General features: G+C 51.4%; 1 protein-coding gene across 1 annotated transcript in view; it reads left to right on the top strand.

The window, feature by feature from the left end:
- LOC137457881 (zinc finger protein 850-like) overlaps window positions 1–9,034 on the top strand; it is a gene marked incomplete at its 5' end in the record, with an annotated part of 203,219 nt that extends 194,185 nt beyond the window's left edge. The window contains one exon of the mRNA XM_068169626.1: window positions 8,048–9,034. Coding sequence (XP_068025727.1) covers window positions 8,048–8,892 — 845 coding nt within the window. The remainder of the gene's footprint in view (window positions 1–8,047) is intronic.
- Window positions 9,035–20,458: the final 11,424 nt, after the last annotated feature.

The raw sequence follows: 20,458 nt of genomic DNA, 5'->3' as shown, positions 1-20,458 counted from the left end.
ACACGCCCCTCTCGGACCCCAAGCCCCCACCCGACCTCACACACGCCCCCACAACTCCACAGCCCCCAACAACCACCCCCCACAGCCCCACCCACACCAGCCCCACACCTCACCGAGCCCTCCTCAAGCCCAGCTCCAGGACACAGCCCTCAGCCCCACGGCAGCCCAATGCCAACCCCACCAGCCGCTCCCCCAAGCCCCAAGGGATCCCCACCCCAGCAGCCCCCACTCTGCCCCGCGCCTGCACACACCTACCCCACAGCCCAGGCCAAAGGGGCGCACAGCAGCAGGAAGAGGAAGGACCAAGAGCTCGGAGCAGAGGCAGCTGCCGACTGCCGTCCCCTGCAGCCTCCTGGCAGCCTGGGCGAGCAGAGAGCGATGCAATGGAGGCCCCGAACCGCCCACGTTGCAGCCCAGCCCAGGCGGGGGCTGGGGCCGCAGAGGAAGCCCCGCCCACGGCCGGGCAGCCGCAGCCAATGAGAGGCGGCGGGAGCGCGGCAGCTCCTCCCCCTGGGCGCTGCCGAGGCCCAGCCAGGAGCTGCCCCTGCCGGCCGCGGCCGCCATTGTTGCTGCCCCGTGGGGAGCGGCAGCGGGGCCGGAGCGCGGGAGAAGTGCCGGAGGTGCTGGCGGGCGAGCGGCAGCTGCCGGCTGGTGAGCTGCGGCGGGGCGGGAGGGGCTGAGGGGGCCGGGGAGCGCTGAGGGCGGCGGCAGCGCAGCGGGGAAGGCTCTGGCTGCGTGGGGCTGCCGGGGGCGTGTGTGGAGTTGGGGGTCGGGAGGGGCGCGGGGGGCAGGGGGCTCCGTGGGGCTGGGGCAGGCTTGGGGAGGGTGAGGAATTGTTCTGTTTGGCTTTGGCCAGGGGCAGGGGGGGTGCCGGCGGGGCTGGGGGCCGCGGGGTTGGCTCCTGAAGCTCTTGGCTGTTTGCAGTCTGTGCTGTGCAGGATGTGCATTGGGACAGCAATGGGGGGGGGGCGGTGAGGTGTCAGAGAGCGGCCGGGAGGGACGGGGTCCAGAGTGCAACTCTCATCCCAGCCCTGCTGCCCGCACTCAGCACCAGGCGGGGCTGGCACTGGCACTGGGGGTGGGAGTGTGCTGGGGCGATGCAAAGGGCTCCGTGGGGATATCGATGGCTGTGGATCAGCTTCACCTCTCTCTGAGCTGTACAACTCCCCCCAGAGCCGAGAGAGCCAACAGCAGTGCCCAAGGGAGCGGCAGCGGTGCCGGAGCGCTGCGGGCGGCGGCAGCGGAGCGGGGAAGGGTCTGGGCGGGCCCCGGGGCATGCTGAGAGCCGGGGAGCGTTGAGCTGCTGGGCCCCGGCGCTGCGCGGGGCGTGCGGAGCTCAGCCTTGAGGTTTTCCTTCCTGCCTTTGTCTTGGAGTCCCCAGGTTCCCACTGCCTGCTGCGGAACATCTTGGGGCTGCCTCCAGCCCTCGCAGCAGCCTCTCTCGGGTTGCACTCAGATTGGTTTGGTCTCAGGTTGGCTTTGAGCTTTTTCCCTTAGGCTGTGAGCTGAAGGCAGCTCAGGAAGAAAGTTCTGACTGCAGGCTGGAGAGAGAGGACTTGGGGCTGCAGGAGGAAGTTTGAGGAGGGGTTTGGAGGACCCCAAAGCGCTTGTGCAGGGCAGAGACACAAATAGGTCCCTGAGCCATAGCCGCCGCCCCCAGCGCTCCCCGGCCCCGCAGCCCCTCCCGCCCCGCCGCAGCTCAGCAGCCGGCAGCTGCCGCTCGCCCTCCAGCACCTCGCATCCAAAGGGAGTCTCTGGTTTCAGCTCTGATGCGCCAGAGGGTGAGGAGTCTGGGTTGGGTTGTTGGGTGTTTGGCAGCAGCAGCAAGGTCATTTCCTGTGCCTTTTGTCCCGGGTCTGGATCTAGCAATTGCTGTGACCCCACCTCTGCAGAGCTATTTCCTGGCTGCGTTTGCAGTGTCCCCGGGGTTGGGCTTGTTACCAGTGCTGATTGAGTCTGTTGCTGCCTAACAATCATTTTGATGCCTTGCTGGAGCTGGCCTCTTGCAGCAACATTGACTTCCCATCTCCACTTACTGTCTTTCCCTTGGGGCTGTTAGTTCTTGTTACCTGTGCCAATGGATTTGGTTTTGTTCCTGTATGAAGTTTGGTTTCAGGCTAACAGCTCTGCCCCTGTGTGCTGGATTTTCATGCAGCATGTGTTGTGTTGGCAGCAATTTGGTTTTCATCTGCTCCCCTGTTTCAGTGTCTCAGTCCCTGCTAATAGGTAACTCCAGCCATTGGTCCATGAACCTGATTCAAATAGCAGCTCAGGTCTGGGCGAGCTTGCTTCTGTTCCTTCACTCTTGACAGCAGTGATCCACAGCACTTCAGTTGGGGGCCAGGTGTTGTGGGGCAGGGAGGTGATGTTGTTTGAAACCCCAATGCATTGCAGTTACATTTTCATGACTGTGGAGCACCAGCTGTAAAGTCCTCCCCAGCTTCTCTGGGTTTCTTCTTGTGCAGCATCAAATGTGCCTTTTGTAGTCTTTGGGAGCCAGCAGCTAAGGTTTCTCTCTCCATCCAGCTCCACCTCTTGATTATGGAAGATTTGCTCCCTGTCCTGTGTTCTTCTTCTCTAAAGCTGCTTTTTATCATCCCAGCAGTCTCTCTCAGTGGCTTAGCTCTTTGTTTTGGTCTGTAAACCATTTCAGACTGTCCTGGTTTACTGATTGGGTATCCCCAGCAGCTGCATGAGGGTGACCCAAACGACCTCCTGATGTGTGTGCCATCACCCCATGTTCCTTCTGTCCACATTACAGAGACCTGAGCACAAACCTAACAGGCAGTTGTCCCCCAAGAAGTTGACTCTTCCCTTGAAAGTGCCACTGCTCTGTCTGCAGCCAGAAAGGATCTTCTGTGTGGTTCTGAGCCTGAACTCAAACCTCTCTCCCTTAATCCTGCAGCTACAAGTGGTCCAAGAGAGCAGACAGAGGTCTTAGCTGCTTTGCTTTGTAACCTACCTGTGCCTCCCTCAGGCCACTGCTGAATGGCTTAATTGATGCCACAGCTTTGACTGTGACTACCAAGGTGTCTTTGATAGGAGCTGTCTTAGTGTCTGGCAAGGTTTCAAGGGCAGTGTCCTCCACTGCAATAGGAGCAGCACTGTGTGTCCTGTAGCTCTTAGAGCTTCAGTTCAGCCTAGGGCAACCATTGTCAGTTTGCAAAAGGCATACACAAAGAATGAAAAACTGCACCCCCATGGCCAGCGCCACTCACATGGCCTGGGCTGTTGCGGTGGCTCTGATTGGCTGCGGCTGCCAGGCCGTGGGCAGCAACAATGGCGGCCGCGGCCGGCAGGGGCAGCTCCTGGCTGCCTCGGCAGCGCCCAGGGGGAGGAGCTGCCGCGCTCCCGCCGCCTCTCATTGGCTGCGGCTGCCCGGCCGTGGGCGGAGCTTCTGTTCCAGACTGCTCCCTGCTTCCGCTCCCCGTCCCACGTGGCCGCAGCAGCCGGAGGGGCCGGGGTCTCCCTCGCAGCGCTCTCTGCTCGCCAGCAGCCTGCCGGGGCCGGCGGCTCCCTGTGCGCTGAGCTCTTCCTCCTTCTGCTGCACTGCTTCGCTCTTGTCCCGGGGTCCAGGTGGGGTAAGGGAGTCTCTGGGGCTGAGTTGGGGGTGGTGGGGTGGGGATCAGGGAATGCTCTCTGGTGGGCTGCGAGGGGTCGGGAGGGTCGCTTGGTTTGGGGCAGGGTTTGTGGGGCAGGGGTCGGTGGGGCTGGGGCGGGGGGGAGCCTCTGCGGGGATCTAGGGGGAATCGGTGGGGTTTGGTTGGGGGCTTCTGCGGATATGTGTGGGGGGGTCCGTGGAGTACGGATGGGTGTGGGTCTGTGAGGACCGGCGGAGCTCTGCAAGCTTGGCGCTTGGGGCCTGTGCGGTGGGGGGTGTCGCTGTGATTGTGGGGAGCTCTGTGGGGGTATGGGGTGGTTGGGGCGGGGCTGTGGGGTAGGGCAGATGTGTGCAGGGTCGGTGAGCGTCTTCTGTGCTGTTCTGGGAGGGGTCTGTGCGGTTGCAGGGCCGCGGATGGGGTTGGGGGTCTGTGGGGCTCCTTGTGCTGCTGCCTCCCCCTGGTGGGGGCAGCTGCAGGCCCCCTTTGGCTGCTGCTGTGTTGCAGGCGGAGCCATTGGTGGGCTGCAGGGGCTGTCCCTGGCCCTGTGTCCCTGTGTCCCTGTGCTGGGGGCTGGGCTGGCAGCAGAGCTGAGGTGGCAGCGGCGCTGTGGGGGCTGCTGTGTGCAGGAGAGGTGGTGGTGAGCGTGGGGTGTGGCTTGCAGCAGAGGCTGCTGTGGGGGTGTGTGGGGGAGCCCTGGGGGTTTGGAGGCTTTGTGCTGGCAGGTGCCGGGCAGCTGCTGTGCTGAAGGGCAGCGGCTGGGCTGAGGGCCAGGCGCGGGGGGGAGCTGTGGGCAGGCTGTGTGCTGGGTGCCGTGGGGGGTGTCAGGCGTGGGTGCTGTGCTGAGCCTGAGCTTGGGAGCGCCTGGGGCTGGTGTCAGCTGTGGGGCGGTTTGGCTGTGCTGGGGGTGGTGGCATCCAAGGCCTCTGTGCTCTGCAAGCTCTTGAGGCACAAAGATTCCCTGGGGGCTTGCAGAGTGATTCTCAGTTTCTCTGCAGGCCTCCTGAGCACAGAAAGGCTCAGGGCAGGAGGAGCTTCTGCTGATGGTTGTTTTGTGAGCCTTGGGTGTTGGATCAGTGTCTTGGCTGAGTTTGGTCCTTTCTCTTGTGGCCAAGTTGAGGTCCCTTTGGTTTTGGCAGCTGAGCACAGCTTGAGGCTTTTGCTGCAATGGTTTTTGTGCTGGCAGCATTGTGTGCTGCCAGCTGGAGTGCTGTGTGCAGCTGTGATGCCCCCAAGAGGGGCAGGAGGTTGAGCTGTTGGAGGGGGTGTGTAGGAGGCCCTGGGGGTGGTGGGAGGGCTGTGGCAGCTCCCCTGTGGGGGTTGGCTGTGAGAGTTGTGTTTGTTGAGGCTGGAGATGAGAAGGCTGTGGGGAGAGGTTGGAGCAGCCTTGTGGTAGCTGCTGTGGTCTGCAGGAGAGCTGGGGAGGGACTTTGGTGAGGGTCTGGGAGTGATGGGCTGAGGAGGACTGGATTGAAGGTTGAGGAGGGCAGATTTGGAGTGGAGCTTGGGAGGCAATAGTTTGGAGTGGGGGTGGTGAGAGCCTGGAGCAGGTTGGGCAGGGAGGTGCTGGCTGCCCCCTCCCTGGAGGTGCTGAGGGTGAGGTTGGATGAGGGCTTGAGCAGCCTGGTGTGGTGGAAGGTGTCTGTGGGCATGGCAGGGGGTTGTGAAACTGGCTCTGAGCCTGGGGGCCTGGGTGTGAGATTGGGAAGTGGTTCTGACCTTATTTGCTGGCTCTGGGCTTGGGGTGTGGTTCCTGACCTCAGGGCATGTCTCTGAGGTCAAGGTCTGGTTCCTGGGCTTGTAAATGACTCCAACCTTGGTTGCTGGCTCTGGAGCTTGGTTCTGGCCTTTGTTGCTCGTTCTGGAACCAAAAGTGCAGACTCAGCTCCCAAGCTCAGAGCCAGCAACTAAGGTCAGAGCCACTTCCCAAGCTCAGGAACCAGCCTCCAAGCTCCACTACAAGAACAAAGGTCAGAACCAAGCTCCAGAGCCAGCCTCCACAAGCTCAAGAGCCAGCCAGAAAGGTCAGAAACACTTCCCAAGCTCAAGCAGCAGCAGCTAAGATCAGAACCTCTTCCCAAGCTCAGACCCAGCAACTAAGGTCAGAACAATTCCCAAGCTCACAGCCAGCCCCCAAGTTCAAGAGCCAGCCCCTATGCTCCACCCTTCCAGCTGCAGTGGCAGTGGAGGTGGGGGACACAGGGCCATGGGACAGCCAAGGCAGCAGGGCCATGGATGGGCTGGGACTGAGAGAGGGGCCTGGGAGTGTTCAGGCAGGAATTAGGCCTTGTCCCCCAGAAAGGGGAGAGGATGCAGGGCCCAGGTGGCTAATGTGTGTGCAGGGAATGGCAGAATCTGGTAGCATTTGAGGAGGTGAAAGGAGTGAATTGTGCTGCAGCTCTGCCTGTGTCAGCTGGGAGATGAACAGCAGCCCATGGGCACTGTGCCCTCCCATCCAACCTCATTTTCTCTTGGGGATGTGGAGTGGCAGCTCCAGGAGAACTACAAAGAGCAAGCTGAGAGAAATGGTCAGGGAGAGAAGGAAGCCAAACCCTTTCTAGTGAGTCTCTTTGGGCTGCAGGTGTGTGAAGGGTGCTGGAGGTGTGAGATTTGGGCAGGAGTCAGAGACTCCTCCAGCATCCCAGTAAGGACTGAAGAGGTTTATGAAGAAGCTGCCCAAGTCCCTTCCTCTGTGCTGCATCTCCAGAGATAATGAAGCTCCCTTTGTGTGTGTCCTGAGGGCTGCTGTGATCTTCTGTTGGGGAGTGGGCAGCAGAGATGTGTGTGCAGGGCAGAGCTGAGCACAGAGTGTGTGGTGTGGGGGCAGGACCTGGGAGGAGAGCTGTGGCCAGAGCAAGATCTGCTGGCAAAGGCAGGTGCAGGCAGCAGAGGCCTGGGCAGGCAGTGGGAGGAAGCTTTAGGCAAGGGCTGGGAGAGGCTGTGTGGAGGCAGCTGTGTTGTGGTGCTGGCCTGCAGCTGCGTGCTGGAGGCTGTGTGCTGGGGGCTGTGTGCTGGGCAAGGAGCTGAGTCCGCAGTTAGTCTCATAGTATCATAGTATCAGTCGGGGTTGAAGGGACCACAAGGATCATCTAGCTCCAACCCCCTGCCATGGGCAGGGACACCCCACACTAGATCAGGCTGGCCAGAGCCTCATCCAGCCTGGGCTTAAATACCTCCAGGGATGCGGCCTCAACCACCTCCCTAGACAACTCATTCCAGGGCTTCACCACTCTCATGGTGAAGAACCTCCTCCTCACATCCGGCCTCAACCTTGTTGAGGTCTCCCATCTTGATCAGCCCTGGCTGTGTGCTGTGGCTGTGCTGCTGGGCTTGGGAGCTGCCCCCAGCAAGGCTGAGCTGTGCTGTCTGGTCCTGGGCAGTGCTGAACCATCCCTTGCAGATCAGTGCTCTCCTCTGAGCCGTTTGCTTCTCTCTGTCAGGGGCTGAGTCCTCTCTCCATCATCCCTGCCCCTGTGTGCTGTGGAAGAGCAGAGTTTGCAGATCTGCCCCTTGGAGCAGCCCAAGAGTTAAGAAACCCAGAGTGGGTTAACAGCAGGACCCCAGCCCCCAGGGCAGCTCCCAACCTCCTCCACCTCCTCCTGTCCAGCATATTTCACCTCTCCAGGAGCTCTGAGGCACACCAGGTGTTGTGGGAGTTGAGGAATGCTCCAGGCTGCTGGGGTGAGTTGTGAGCAGGGGATGATGTTTGGGGGTTGGGATCTGGAGGGTGGTGGGAGAAGGTTGGAGGTGGTTTGGTGTTCCTTGTTCAGTGCTGCTGCCTCCATTGTCTGAGCCAGGGGAGATCAAAGGACAGGGGCTGGACCAGGAACCACCCTGCCATGGCCACCAGGGTCGAGCAGAGTAGGACAAGACCATGTGTAAGTCCCAGGGTGCCTCAGCACACTGATCACAGGAACCTGGGGTCTCAGCACAGGTATTAGAGGTCTGTGCCCACACTGTGGCAGAAACTGAAGGTTTGAGGTCCCCTCTGTACTCTCTCCCCCAGCTGGGTGTTGGGAGTCAGGGACTGTCATGACCTAGGCAGGATCTGAGGGTTTGAGATCCTGGGCTCAGGTGCTTCCATCTTCCCTATTGCAGAGCTGTGACCCCTTCCTGCCACAGTATGGCCTCACAGAAGAACCCAGACAAGAGCTGGGAGGAGAAGCAGCACCCAGAGATCAAGTTGGAGAAGCCAATGTGCAGTCCCAAGTTAGAGGAGGATGAGGAGGAAAAAGAGGACAAGATGGAGGATGATGCTGAGAATGACAACTGTGAAGAGGATGATAATGATGATGATGAAAGTGACCAGGATGAGGGGGAGGAATGTATGGAGGAGGATGAAGCCAGAGCAGGTCCCTCAGTGTCACCCAAAGAGCTGAATGAGTGCCTTGAGTATGGGCAGAGCTTCCCAGGTAGCTCAGAGCTAGTGCAGCACCACTGCCCACAGCCTGGCACCCGGCCCTTCATTTGTGGTGACTGTGGCAAGAGGTTCCGCAGGAACTCTCATCTCATCCAGCACCGCCGCACCCACACTGGAGAGAAACCGTTCACTTGTGCTGACTGTGGACAGAGCTTCACCCAGCGCTATAGTCTCACCCGCCACTGCCTCACCCACACTGGAGAGAAGCCCTTCTCTTGTGACAGCTGTGGCAAGCGGTTCAGGCAGATCTCTACTCTTAGGCAACACCATCTCAGCCACAACAGTGAGAAGGCCTTCACCTGCAGGGACTGCGGCAAGGGCTTCCAACACAGCTCCACTCTCACCATCCATCGCCGCATCCACACTGGAGAGCATCTGTTCCCCTGTGCTGAGTGCGGCAAGAGCTTTACCACGAGTACTAAATTCATCCAGCACCAACTCATCCACAGTGGTGAGAGGCCGTACAGCTGTGCCCACTGCGGCAAGAGCTTCACCCGGAAGAGCCACCTCACAGAGCACCGTAGTGTGCACACTGGCGATAAATCTTTCAGCTGTGCTGAGTGCGGCCAGGCCTTCAGCCGTAGAGATGCTCTCATTGACCACCACCGCACCCACACAGGTGAGAAACCCTTCACATGTGCTGACTGCGGGAGGAGCTTCAGCCACAGGAGCTATCTCATTGCTCACTGCCGCACCCACACTGGTGAAAAGCCGTTCACCTGTACTGCCTGTGGTAAGAGCTTCAGCCAGCGGCAAAATCTCATTCGCCACCGCCGCACCCACACTGGTGAGAAACCGGTCGCTTGTGCTGACTGTGGGAAGAGTTTCACCGAGAAGGGCTATCACAACAAGCACCGCTGCACCCACACCTGAGGAGAGCCTGCACTGCAGGAGAGGCATAAATCCACCTAGAATCTGTTGGGTAATCACGGCCCCTCTGAGAGGGCCTGTCGAGCACCAAAATCATCCCTTTTTCCTTTGCATTTCTCAGGGACTGGGGACACCAGCAGCAACAAACACCTCCTGCCCTTCTGAACACCAATTATTGTTAATGAGAACAATTACAGTGCTGAGTCGGCACATCTGGAGCTCCCAGTGGAGATGGGCAGGGCTTTGCCACGGTCTGTCTGGTTCTTCCCCAATGCTTTGTGTCTCCCTGGGGTAAGAAATCCTCTGTCCATTGACCAATTGTCTCAATAAACCCAAAAGTTACCCAAATCCTGTCTGTTTGCTTTTATTTGAGATATCCTTGCCTCAATGCTCAAATTTTGGGGGCATTTGCTCCCAAGGGATGGGGTGGAGCTGTGTGCCCAGTTCAGGGAGGGGACAATGAGGTTCTCAGAGGAGTCTTGAGGGGCATCTCAGAGACATTCTTCAGGGGCTTTCAGGTGATCTTAGATGTTTGGGATTTGGATAGTCCTAGGACTGACTTTTGAGATCTTTGGAGGGTGTAGGGGGAAGCTCATGGAGATCTTTGGAAGAACTCAGAAAGCTTCTGTTGGCTTTCCACTCTGGGGCTGGAACAGGTTGAAGAGGTTAAGCTGCCTGTTCCCCCCAAAACAGAAGGGAGGGAAAAATAACAGACACAAGTGAAAAACCCCCCTGGTCTGAGATAAGGACTTGAGACATCAACAGATCTGAATCCAAATGAGATCCCATAATGCACACTGACCTGAGGCTGTTTGCAGAAAGAAGCACAGCAGTCAGCAGCAGCAGCCTGGAGTTAAATCCCTGCAGCCCTCCCCCTCAGCAAAGAGCCAGCACCTGAGAACCAGAACCCAACAGCAGCAACCAGAACAGGAAGCCTCTCATGTTGCCATCTGAACTTCAAGCCCTGTAGTCCTTTACTCCAGCCAGCACTGTCCCTGTGAAGGTGGCATGAGGCAGGATGGTGTGGAGTAATGGCAGCAAATTTCCAGCTTAACCTTTGATACTCCCAAGCCCTCATTCTGTGCCATCTGCACCATGCCCAGCAGCAATCAGCAGCACACCTCAGGTACTGTCCATTCTCACTCCACAGGAGGTCGCTTTGCAGTACCCAGAGGGCTGCTCACTGCAGGTGCTCTGCAGCTCCACTCTGTTCCAGCACAGTCTGGATCAGTCCATGCCCAGTCCAAATGCTGCAAATGCTGGGGCTGTGTTTCCAGCTCTGGGGCAGTGTGAGTCCAGTGACTCCTTCCATGCCTCCAAGTGAAAGCAAACTGTGGCTTGCATCCCAGTACTCAGCTTCCAACACATCCAGGTGTGGGGATCCTCCTGTCACACCAGAAACACAGATGGGTTCCACCCTTTGTGCTTTGATGGTGTCAGAGCACTCTGGGCACCTGTATCTGCTAAAGCTTTATCCTCCCATGGCTTCAACTTGCCAGGCCATTTGTTCTGTACAGTCCAACAAACCAATTTGTCTCTCCCCTCCATCTGGTTGGAGGCAGAGCCCCTCTAATTGCCAGGTGCTGCTCTTTGGCCACAACAACCCCATGCAGTGCTACAGGCTGTGGTCAGAGTGGCTGGAGAGCAGCCAGACAGAAAGCTACCTTGATGGTACTGGTTGATAGTAGGCTGAACATGAGCCAGCAGTGCACTCAGGCAGCCAAGAAGGCCAACGGCATCCTGGCCTTTATCAGGAATAGTGTGGCCAGCAGGAGCAGGGAGGTCATTCTGCACATGTTCACTGCACTGGTTAGGCCACACCTTGAGTACTGTGTCCAGTCCTGGGCCCCTCAGTTTAGGAAGAATGTTGACTTGCTGGAAGGTGTCCAGAGAAGGGCAACAAAGCTGGGGAGGGGTTTGGAGTACAGGTCCTATGAGGAGAGGGTGGGGGTTCTGAGGTTGCTTAGCCTGGAGAAGAGGAGACTCAGGGGAGACATTATTGCTCTTTACAGCTACCTGAAAGGAGGTTGTAAACCGGAGGAGGTTGGTCTCTTCTCTCAGGTAACCAGCACCAGAACAAGAGGACACAGTCTCAAGCAGCACCAGGGGAGCTTTATACTGGAGGTTAGGAAGAAGTTCTTCACAGAGAGATTGCCCATTGGAATGGGCTGCCTGGGGAGGTGGTGGAGTTGCCATCATTGGGGATGTTTAGGAGGGGACTTGATGGGTTGCTTGGTGCCATGGCTTAGTTGATTATATTGTGTTGGATGATGGGTTGGATGTGATGATCTTGAAGGTCTCTTCCAACCTGGTTTATTCTATTCTATTCTAAGTGGACAGAACAAAGGGGATGGTGCCTGAGAAAAAAGAAGTGCAGGGAATAAAAGGGTTGGTGCCTGAGCAAAAAGAAGGGCAGAGGAAGAAAGGGTTGGTGCCTGAGAATAAAGAAGCGCAGGAAGCACTAGAAAAAAAAGATTTGGTGCCCAAGAATAAAGCCCAGAGAATAAAAGTGGTGGTGCCTGAGATAAAAGAAGTCCAGAGTAAAAAAGGGATGGTGCCCGAGAGAAAAGGGGAGCAGACAAGAAATGGGTCTGTGGCAGAGAAGAAAGGAGTGCACAGAATAATAGGGTTGGTGCCTGAGTAAAAGTAAGCACAGGGAATAATTGGGTTGGTGCCCCAAAAAAAAAGAAGTGCAGGGAAAAATAGGGTTGGTGTCTGAGAATAAAGAAGAGCAGAAGAAAAATGTCTTGGTGCCCAAGAGATAGAAAGTGAAGAGAAAAAAAGGTTGATGCCTGAGAAAAAAGAGATGAAGAAAATAAATGTTCGGTGCCCGAGAAGAAAGAAGTGCAGAGAATAAAAGGGTTGGTGACTGAGAAAAGAGAAGTGCAGGGAATAAAACTGTGAGTGCCTGAGGAAAAAGGACAGAGAATAAAATTGTTGGTGTCCAAGAAATAAGATGTGCAGAGAAAAAAAGTGTTGGTGCCCAAGAAAAAGAAGTACAGAGAAAAATGTGTTGGTGCTGAAAGAAAACGAGAGCAGAGAATAAAATTGTTGGTGCCCAAGAAATAAGAAACACAAAGTAAAAAAGGGTCTGTGCACAAAAATAAGACTCTCAGAGATAAAAAGGGTTGGTGCCCAGGAAAAAGCAGCACAGGGAAAAAGGGTTAGTGCCCAATAACAAAGAAGCCTAGAGGAAAAAAGGGTTGGTGTCCACAAAAAAAGAAGTGCAGAGAATTATAGGGTCAGTGTCCAAGAAAAGAGAAGTGCAGGGAAAAAAAGACTTGGTGTCCAAGAAAAAAGAAGTGCAGAGAAAAAAAGCATTGCTGCATGAGAAAAAAAGAAGTACAGAGGAAAAAAATGATTGGTGCCCGAGGAAAAAAGGAGCAGAGAATAAAATAGTTTGTGCCTGACAAATAAGAAGCTCAGAGAAAAAAAGAGCTGGTGGCTGAGAGAAAAGAAGCGCAGGGGAAAATAGGGTTGGTGCCTGAGAGAAAAGAAGTGCAGAGAAAAATGTGATGGTACCTGAAAGAAACCAAGGGCAGAGAACAAAATTTTTGGTGCCAAAGAAATAAGAAGCACAGGAAATAAAAGTGTTGGTGCCCAAGGAAAAAGAAGTGTGGAGAAAAAATGTGTTTGTGCCCAAGAGATAAAAAGTGAAGAGAAACAAAGGGTTGGTGCCAGAGTGAGAAGTGCAGAGGAAAACAGGGTTGGTGCCTGAGGAAACAGAAGTACAGAGGAAGAAACTGTTGGTGCCTGAGGGAAAAGAAGGGCAGAAGACAAAAGGTTTGGTGCCCAAGAAAAAAGAAGGGCAGAGAAAAAAGTGTTGCTGCCTGAGAAGAAAGAAGTACAGAGAAAAAAATGGTTGGTGCACAAAGGAAAAAGAAGCTCAGAGAAAAAAAAGTGTTGGTGCCCAAGAGAAAAGAGGAGCAGAGTAGAAAAGGGTCTGTGCCCAAGAAAAAAGAAGTGCAGAGAAGAAAAAGGTTGGCACCTGAGAGAAAAGAAGTGCTGAGGAAATAAGTGTTGGTGCTGGAGGCAAAAAGGTGTAGGGAAAAAAGGGTTGGTGTCCTAGAGAAAAGAAGCATAGAGATAAAAATGATTGGTGGCCAAGAAAAAAGAAGCACAGAGGAGAAAAGGCTGGTGCCCAAGGGAACAGAAGTGCAGAGGGAAAAAAGGTTGGTGCTGGAGCAAAAAGAAGATCAGAGGAACAAAGGGTTGGTGCGTGAGAACAAAGCAGCACAGAAAATAAAGGTTGGTACCCAGAAGAAAAGAATCACAGAGTAAAACCAGGGTGGTTCCCTAAAAAAACCAAGATCAGAGAAACAAAGTGTTGGTGCCTGAGGAAAAAGAAGGCCAGAGGAAAGAAGGGTTGGTGCCCAAGAAAAAGAAGTATAGAGAAAAAAGTGTTGGTGCCTGAGAAAAAAGAAGTGCAGGGAATAAAAGGGGAGGTGCCCAGAAAAAAGAAACACAGAGGGAAAAAGGGTTGGTGGCTGAGCAAAAAGATACAGAAAGAATAGAAACAATGGGTGCCTGAGAAACAAGAAGTGCAGGGAATAAAGGGGTTGGTGCCAGAGGAAAAGGAAGCACAGAGGAAAAAGAGTTGCTGCCTGAGAAAAAAAAAATAGTAGAGGAAAACATGTTTGGTGTGTGAGAAAAAAGAAGCACAGAGAACAAAACGGTTGGTGCCCAAGAGAATAGAAGCACAGAGAATAAAAGGGTTGGTGAACGAGAAAAAGAGAATGCAGAGAATAAAAGGGTTGGTGCCTGAAAGAAAAGAAGAGCAGAGGGAAAAATGGTTGGTGCCAAAGAAAAAAGAAGTACACAGAAAAATGTGTTGGTGCTTGAAAGATAGCAAGAGCAGAGAGCAAAATTGTTGGTGCTCGAGGAAAAAGAAGCACAGAGGAAAAAATGGTTGGTGTCTGAGAATAAAGCAGCACAGAGAAAAATATGTTGGTGCTGAAAGAAAACGAGAGCAGAGAATAAAAGGGTTGGTGCCTGAGGAAAAAGACTTGCAGGAAAAAGAGATGGTTGATGCCTGAGAGTAACAAACACATAGGAAAAATGGATTGGTGCCCAAGAAAAAAGAAGTGCAGAGGGAAAAAAGGGTTGGTTGTGGGAAGAGGATTGTTTTTGGGTAGCTTGAGAAGACTATAGGGAAGATTTGCCTTTGCTCGAAGTAGAGAGAGCTATGTTTTGTCTTTGACTCTGAGAGAAGCTGGGCAGCATTTGGTGGGATGTGTTAAAATATTGCTTTGTTGTTTTGACCTATTGTCTGCCTTAATGACAGGCATGCCAGTAGAGAATGACCAGTTGAGGTGTGACACCTGTGCCTTCTGATAGACCAGAGAACCTTGCTGTGGAACATCATAAACGTGTTCACCTGCTTAAATCCTATCCTGAAAGCTTTGCTCTGGGTGATTAAAACAGCTGTACTATTACACATGGTGACCCCGACTGTACACCTGGAGCACCTATTCATTACAACTCCCACTTGCACCATCAAGAAGAAATTTCACTTTTAGGGACTGTGGAGATGCTCATGCTCGTCATTAATAGTAGCTATTAGCTTAGTCTCTGTGAGATTAATCTATTTGCTTTTATGCCAGTGACAATCCCTGATATGCCAGAGATGATAGGCTTGATATATGCCTAAGATAAGGCAAGATACGTCAGACAACAAGGAATATAAGGCATGGTACACCAGATAATGATATATGCCTATGACAAGGCGAGATATGCCTCTAGGTTGGTGCCCTAGTAAAGAAGCAGCTCTGCAGGACAGAGATGAGCTACCAGAGAAACTGGGGGTTGGTGCCTCCTTTTGATGAGAATGTAATGGGTAATCAAATAACAAAAGAAGAGAACTTGATACTGGGAGCCATTACTCATATCTTGAAAAAAAGAGCACCAACATAAGATGAAAAGACACAGGAGCAGGGAGAGAAGGCTTTGTTCAGGGCAGCAACAAAAGTAAACAAAATTCCTATGTCTTCCTTCGCAACATGGAGACTAATTAAAAATTCCTTAGACCAATTAGCAGACCATTGTAAAGCCCCCACAATAGTAATCAATGCCATTCCACCAGGACAAAACTCTTCTTTGACATCTACATCCTCCCCCTCCACCACCATGGCCGCTAAACCCACCTGCACCCCTGGAGCTGCAGACACTAGCACCTAACAGCAACAGCAGCCCACTATCCCCCCTGCTGCTAGAACCCCCCGCTGCCGCTGAGTCTAAAGTTCTCCAATGTGTTTTGATTGTGCCCCCCCCCCCCCCCCCCCTTCTTTCCCTTGCCTTCTTTCCCTAGCGTGGAGAAGAGGAGGCTCAGGGGTGACCTCATTGCCCTCTACAACTACCTGAAGGGTGGTTGTAGCCAGGAAGGGGTTGGCCTCTTCTCCCAGGCAACCAGCACCAGAACAAGAGGACACAGTCTCAAGCTGTGCCAGGGGAGGTTTAGACTCGAGGTGAGGAGGAAGTTCTTCACCGAGCGAGTCATTCATCATTGGAACAGGTTGCCCAGGGAGGTGGTTGAGTCATTGACCCTGGAGGCGTTCAAGGGGAGATTGGACGTGGCACTTGGTGCCATGGTCTAGGCATGGGGTCTGTGTTGATAGGTTGGACTCGATGATCCTCGAGGTCCTTTCCAACCTAAGTGATACTGTGATACTGTGATACTGTGATACTGTCTCTGTACATATGGTGGCTTTGCTAGCCAGCCCTCTCCCCCTCTCCGTTCCTCCCCCTTCTCTTTCTCATAACCTCTCTAGTCTACGAAAGTTGTGTTCTGATTTAAAGCAACAGTGCTAATTTCATTATTTCTGATTGCAATATGTTTTAGACATTTGTTATTTTGACGTTTTTAGTAGTCAAGCTTTACCAGTAAGCATAATGAATAGTAAGTATTTAGCATTTATAAGTATTAAGTATTTAGTAAGTAAAGTAAGGTATAAGTATTTAGTAATGATAAGTATTTAGTAATTAAAGTAAGACATAAGTATTTAATAATGATAAGTATTTGGTAATTATAATAAGGTATATAAATGTATATATTATAATAAGGTATGTAAAATAATTTAATAAGGTATATCAATAATAATAATAAATATGATAAATATGTAGTAATTATTACATACTATTATAATTAGTAATTATAATAGACATGGTAATAATAATAAGATATAATTAATAATGATCATATATAAGTTTAAGTAGAATAAGTCATTCTACAACTGTGTGCCATGGCATTTCAAGAGAGCTCTCTGTAACATAGTCAAGGGTTGTAGTAAATAGGTTTTCATTTTAAAAAGCATTTTTTAGTTCATGTAACATCTTTGTGGTTTCCTTTTTTGGACATTGATTTGATAATTTAATTTTAACACAGTTCTTTAGGTTCTTTAGGGATTTTTGGTATTAGCATAACTTAAGAGTTTCATATAGGTATATTATATAATGTATTTTTGGTCTTACTTTGTATTCATAAGAGTTTTCAGATAAATGTCAAGGTCCGGAGACATTAGATGTCTCAGTCCGGAGATACAGTTCTTTTAAATATTCCCGTGTTGTGAAATTAGAGGTACAAATGAGGCCAAAGTATCAACAGCTAGACTATTTATTAGATAAATAAAGTGGACATAAGAAGGGAAAGGGAGAAAAGAGAGAGAGAGAGGGACAAGAGATAGAAGAGGAAAGGAATTATATTACCACACCCCTCATCCCCCCCCAGACAGTTAAAGTCTGTGGAGGAAAGGTGCTGCAGGAGATGTTGGGTTTGTAGAGAAACCGTGGTGCGGCTTTTGCTGAGAACAGCTGTGGTCCTCTGGGGAGATGTTGGGTTGATACAGGAACAGTGCTGAGGCTCCTCTGGGCAGCCTGGGTCTGTAGAGAAAGGGTGCTGAGGCTTGGCTGGAGCTGTGGTCCTCAGGGCAGCTTCTTTTCTCTGGAGCAGCATTGTCCCAGCTTTCTCTTCTCAGCGGCCTGGCCCGTCTCTTGTGTTTTCTTTCATCTCCGTTTTTCTCCCCGTTTTTCTCCTCTGTTTCTCTCCTCTGTTTCTCTCTACAAACCAGTAGTTGCTCCAGTCTTTTATACAGCTTTTAGTCCTTAGGTATGTAGTCAAATATTGTCCCTCAGGAATTCCAGTGGCAGGAAATCTGTGTGTTTGGGCAAGATCCTGGCTGGAGGGGGGGGAATCTCCGTCTACCCCGTTTCCATCCAGACAAGGCTCAGGAAACAGGTGGTGATTATCTTGCCCTAAAGGTGTGATGGCTGGGTCCTTGGGTTCTATTGTTGTAGTCCCGTGCTATCACGATGCAATCACAAGCTGATTTGCATCCAGGATTGGTGGACAGGATTCTTTCCACCTTCTTTCCAGTGGCTCTGCTATCACTTTATCTTTGTTGACTCACATAGAGAGAGACAAACTTATTAGACTCTCACAGGATTGCATATATATTAAAAAAAAAAAAAAGCAAACAAAAGAGTGATGCATAGTTTGCATATTTTATAACTGAGGCTTTAGTGATACCAGCAAGAAATAGCTAACCCAAGTCAACACCTGGAAACATCAATTTTGCAACGCAGTACTGCAATCACCTCAACAAACAACAGCACAAGAATCAAGAGGACAGGACAAAGAGCATTTCCCATGAAGCTGAAGATCAGCAGAGCTACCTGACACCGATCACAATGACTGTCATGATAATCTGGGATCAAAAGCATCAATCAGAAGAATGTACCAAAAAACCCATCTGAATTAAGGCTGAATATCATGATTGCTTCTTTGTTGTGTGATTAGAGAGTATGTTCACATGGATTTATATGGTAACTCACCAGTTTGGCATAACTTTAAATAGTTAAAGGGAAGATCAAAATTAATTATAGCACAAAAGACATTTTCATTTTATGTTATATAAAACAAAAAAGAGGGGGGGATTTAGGTATCATGTCACAAGAAAGAATGGTTAAAGCATGTTATGCTCTCAAATTTTCCTTTCCTATGTGGTTTCAAATGTGATTTAACAAAATTTATGGAGGACATAAGAGTTCTGGAAGTTTTAGCTAGGAGAAACTTGAAAGAACAACAAACAACCTTAGGCCAAAGTTAGTATCAATAGGACTCAGTGCCTTTCCTTAGCAAAAACCAAGCATCAAGAGATCAATATTATTAGGGTGAGTAAAAATGATTATGTTATGTTCAATTTTACACTGGGCAGAACCATGAATATTCAGGATGTCATCCCTGAGCCAACAAAGGAGCCTTTTCACTCTTGCTGTTTACCTGCAAGTATTTTCCTTATCTGTGGAGATGGAGTCTGGCCAGCTCTACCCTTATGGATCAAGGAGAACCTTACTGACTTTAAACACCACCACCACAAAGTACAGAAGCCAGGCTGGGCCTGCACTGAGTGACATCAGAACTGCTCTGCAGAAGAGTTTATTGCTTCTGAAAGCATCCAGTGATCATTTTGTTCAGGGCAGCCTTGAGCTCCTGGTTCCTCAGGCTGTAGATGAGAGGGTTCACTGCTGGAGGCACCCCTGAGTACACAACTGACACCAACAGGTTCCAGGATGGGGAGGAGGTGGAGGGAGGCTTCAATCACTTCTATGATTTTTGACCATCTTAGAAGAAAAAAAAACCCAAAGATGTAGCATACTTTTGAAGCAGATTGTAAAGGACAGTGCTGAAGATTGGGTTTGCTGTATTTGTATCTCTCTGTATCTTGATTCCTGTGTACAATGTGTTCAGGGTTGATCAAGTCTTCTTTGTTAATAAGAAAAGGGAAATGTAAGAATTGAAACTAGTAAGATCTAAGATCTCCTTTGAGAGATCAGGCAGGTAACAAAGAAATAAGTTCAAAACTGTGGGATGAAACTTTCTGTATGAAAGAAGCAACTGTTCTGTTTGTGTTCTGAGCTTGTAAGATAAGTGGAAAGGAATGTGAGCTTGTTACTGAAATGTAGCTGGAAGTTTTGTTATCTTTAACCATATATTATGCCATTTCTGTTAGATTGAGCTAATTCATACAACCTGAGCATTATGTCTTGTATGGCTTACATCAGTCTGTTAGACACGCTGCGTTACACAACTTCAGCTCTTGCTATGTAGTCAGTTTTAACTTGCTTGCTTCTGTGTATGCAAAGGATGTTAGAAAGGTCAATAAAAGTGTTGTTCTATTAGAAAACGTAAAGGGGGAGATGTGGGAAGAGGTTATTTTTGGATAGCTTTTGAAAGCTATAGGGAAGATTTGCCTTTGCTGGAATTAGAGAAAGCTATGTTTTGTCTTTGACTCTGAGAGTAATGCGAACACCTTGTAACCGAAGGAAACTGGGCAGAAGCTGTTTGGATGTGTCAAGATATTGTTTTGTTATTTTGACCTATCGTCTGCCTTAACGACAGGCATGCCAGTAGAGAATGACCAATTGAGATGTGACACATGTGCCTGCTGAGAGACTAGAGAACTTTACTGTATAATGTAATAAACATCTTTGCCTGCTTACATCTGGTCCAGAAAGCATTGTTCAAGGTAATTAAAACATCTATACCACAACACTGATAACTCTGTGCACATTTCAGGACACAGCACAGGAAGGCTGATGTGAGCAGACAGCAGCATTTGCAATGAGCCTGTGCAGGACACCTGAGAGGAATCTCCCTGGGACAGGGAGGTTTGTGCTGCAGTCACACACACAAATGTCAGAGCTCTGTCAGGTGTCCACACCTGAGCTGGCCTCATGAACTGCTTCTGCACCTCAGGATGTTCAGACAGAGTCTTTCCCCATCCCTCACACAGGCTCTGCACTGCAGCAGGCAGAGTGTCCCTGGCCTCCTGCTGCCCCTACCAGAGGCTAGGAGTCTCCTCACACCTCCAGTGCCTTGGTACCCCAGCCACAGCTGATGGTGTTTGTGCTCACTCAGCTTCCTCTCACCCCACACACCATGGCCATGCTTGCATCTCTTCTGTGCAATGCCAGCAGCCACTGTTGACCTCCTGAGCCTGTGACCTGCAACTGGGGGACAAAGAAACTTTGCAAGCTGGGGAGAGAGACCAGTGCTGGAAATGATGGTGGTGAATGGCTAGAGCAGGATGATTACCCTGGGACAGATTCCCCAGGCTGTGCAGTGAACAGAGACACAGATCACAGCCTGCTCTGTTGCTCCTTCAGGCCTCTTGCAGGAGGCCTGTCTGTGTCAGGACACTGCTGTGTGCCCCACACCTGCACACTCACACTTTGGCTGTTCCCTGCTGTTTGCCTCCCTGGGACACTTTCTTGGGCCTGCTCTGGAGAGAAACTTTGGATGAAGCCCTAAGCCTTCAGACTCTGCTCTGAGCAGATCATCTGTCATTGTGGAACTCCTCTTGGGGGCCAGCTCATAGTAGTTCCCATGGCCTGTCCCTGCCTGTGGTTCCAGGACTGGCATGCAGCAGAACAATGACCAAGCTGCCACAGCACTCAGGCCTTGCACTGACCCAGAAGAGGCTGGAAATGGAAAGAGAACAGCCCTGGAAGTAAGTCCAGGTGCTAGTGCTCCCTGGCAATGCTGCTGTGCTGGTACTCTTTGTCCCTCTGCCTC

This window comes from Melanerpes formicivorus, unplaced genomic scaffold (assembly GCF_026170545.1).
Source record: "Melanerpes formicivorus ecotype bairdi unplaced genomic scaffold, bMelFor1.0.p_v2 SCAF_206, whole genome shotgun sequence".
Taxonomy (NCBI): Eukaryota; Metazoa; Chordata; class Aves; order Piciformes; family Picidae; genus Melanerpes; species Melanerpes formicivorus.
This window is presented reverse-complemented; position numbering and strand designations above follow the sequence as displayed.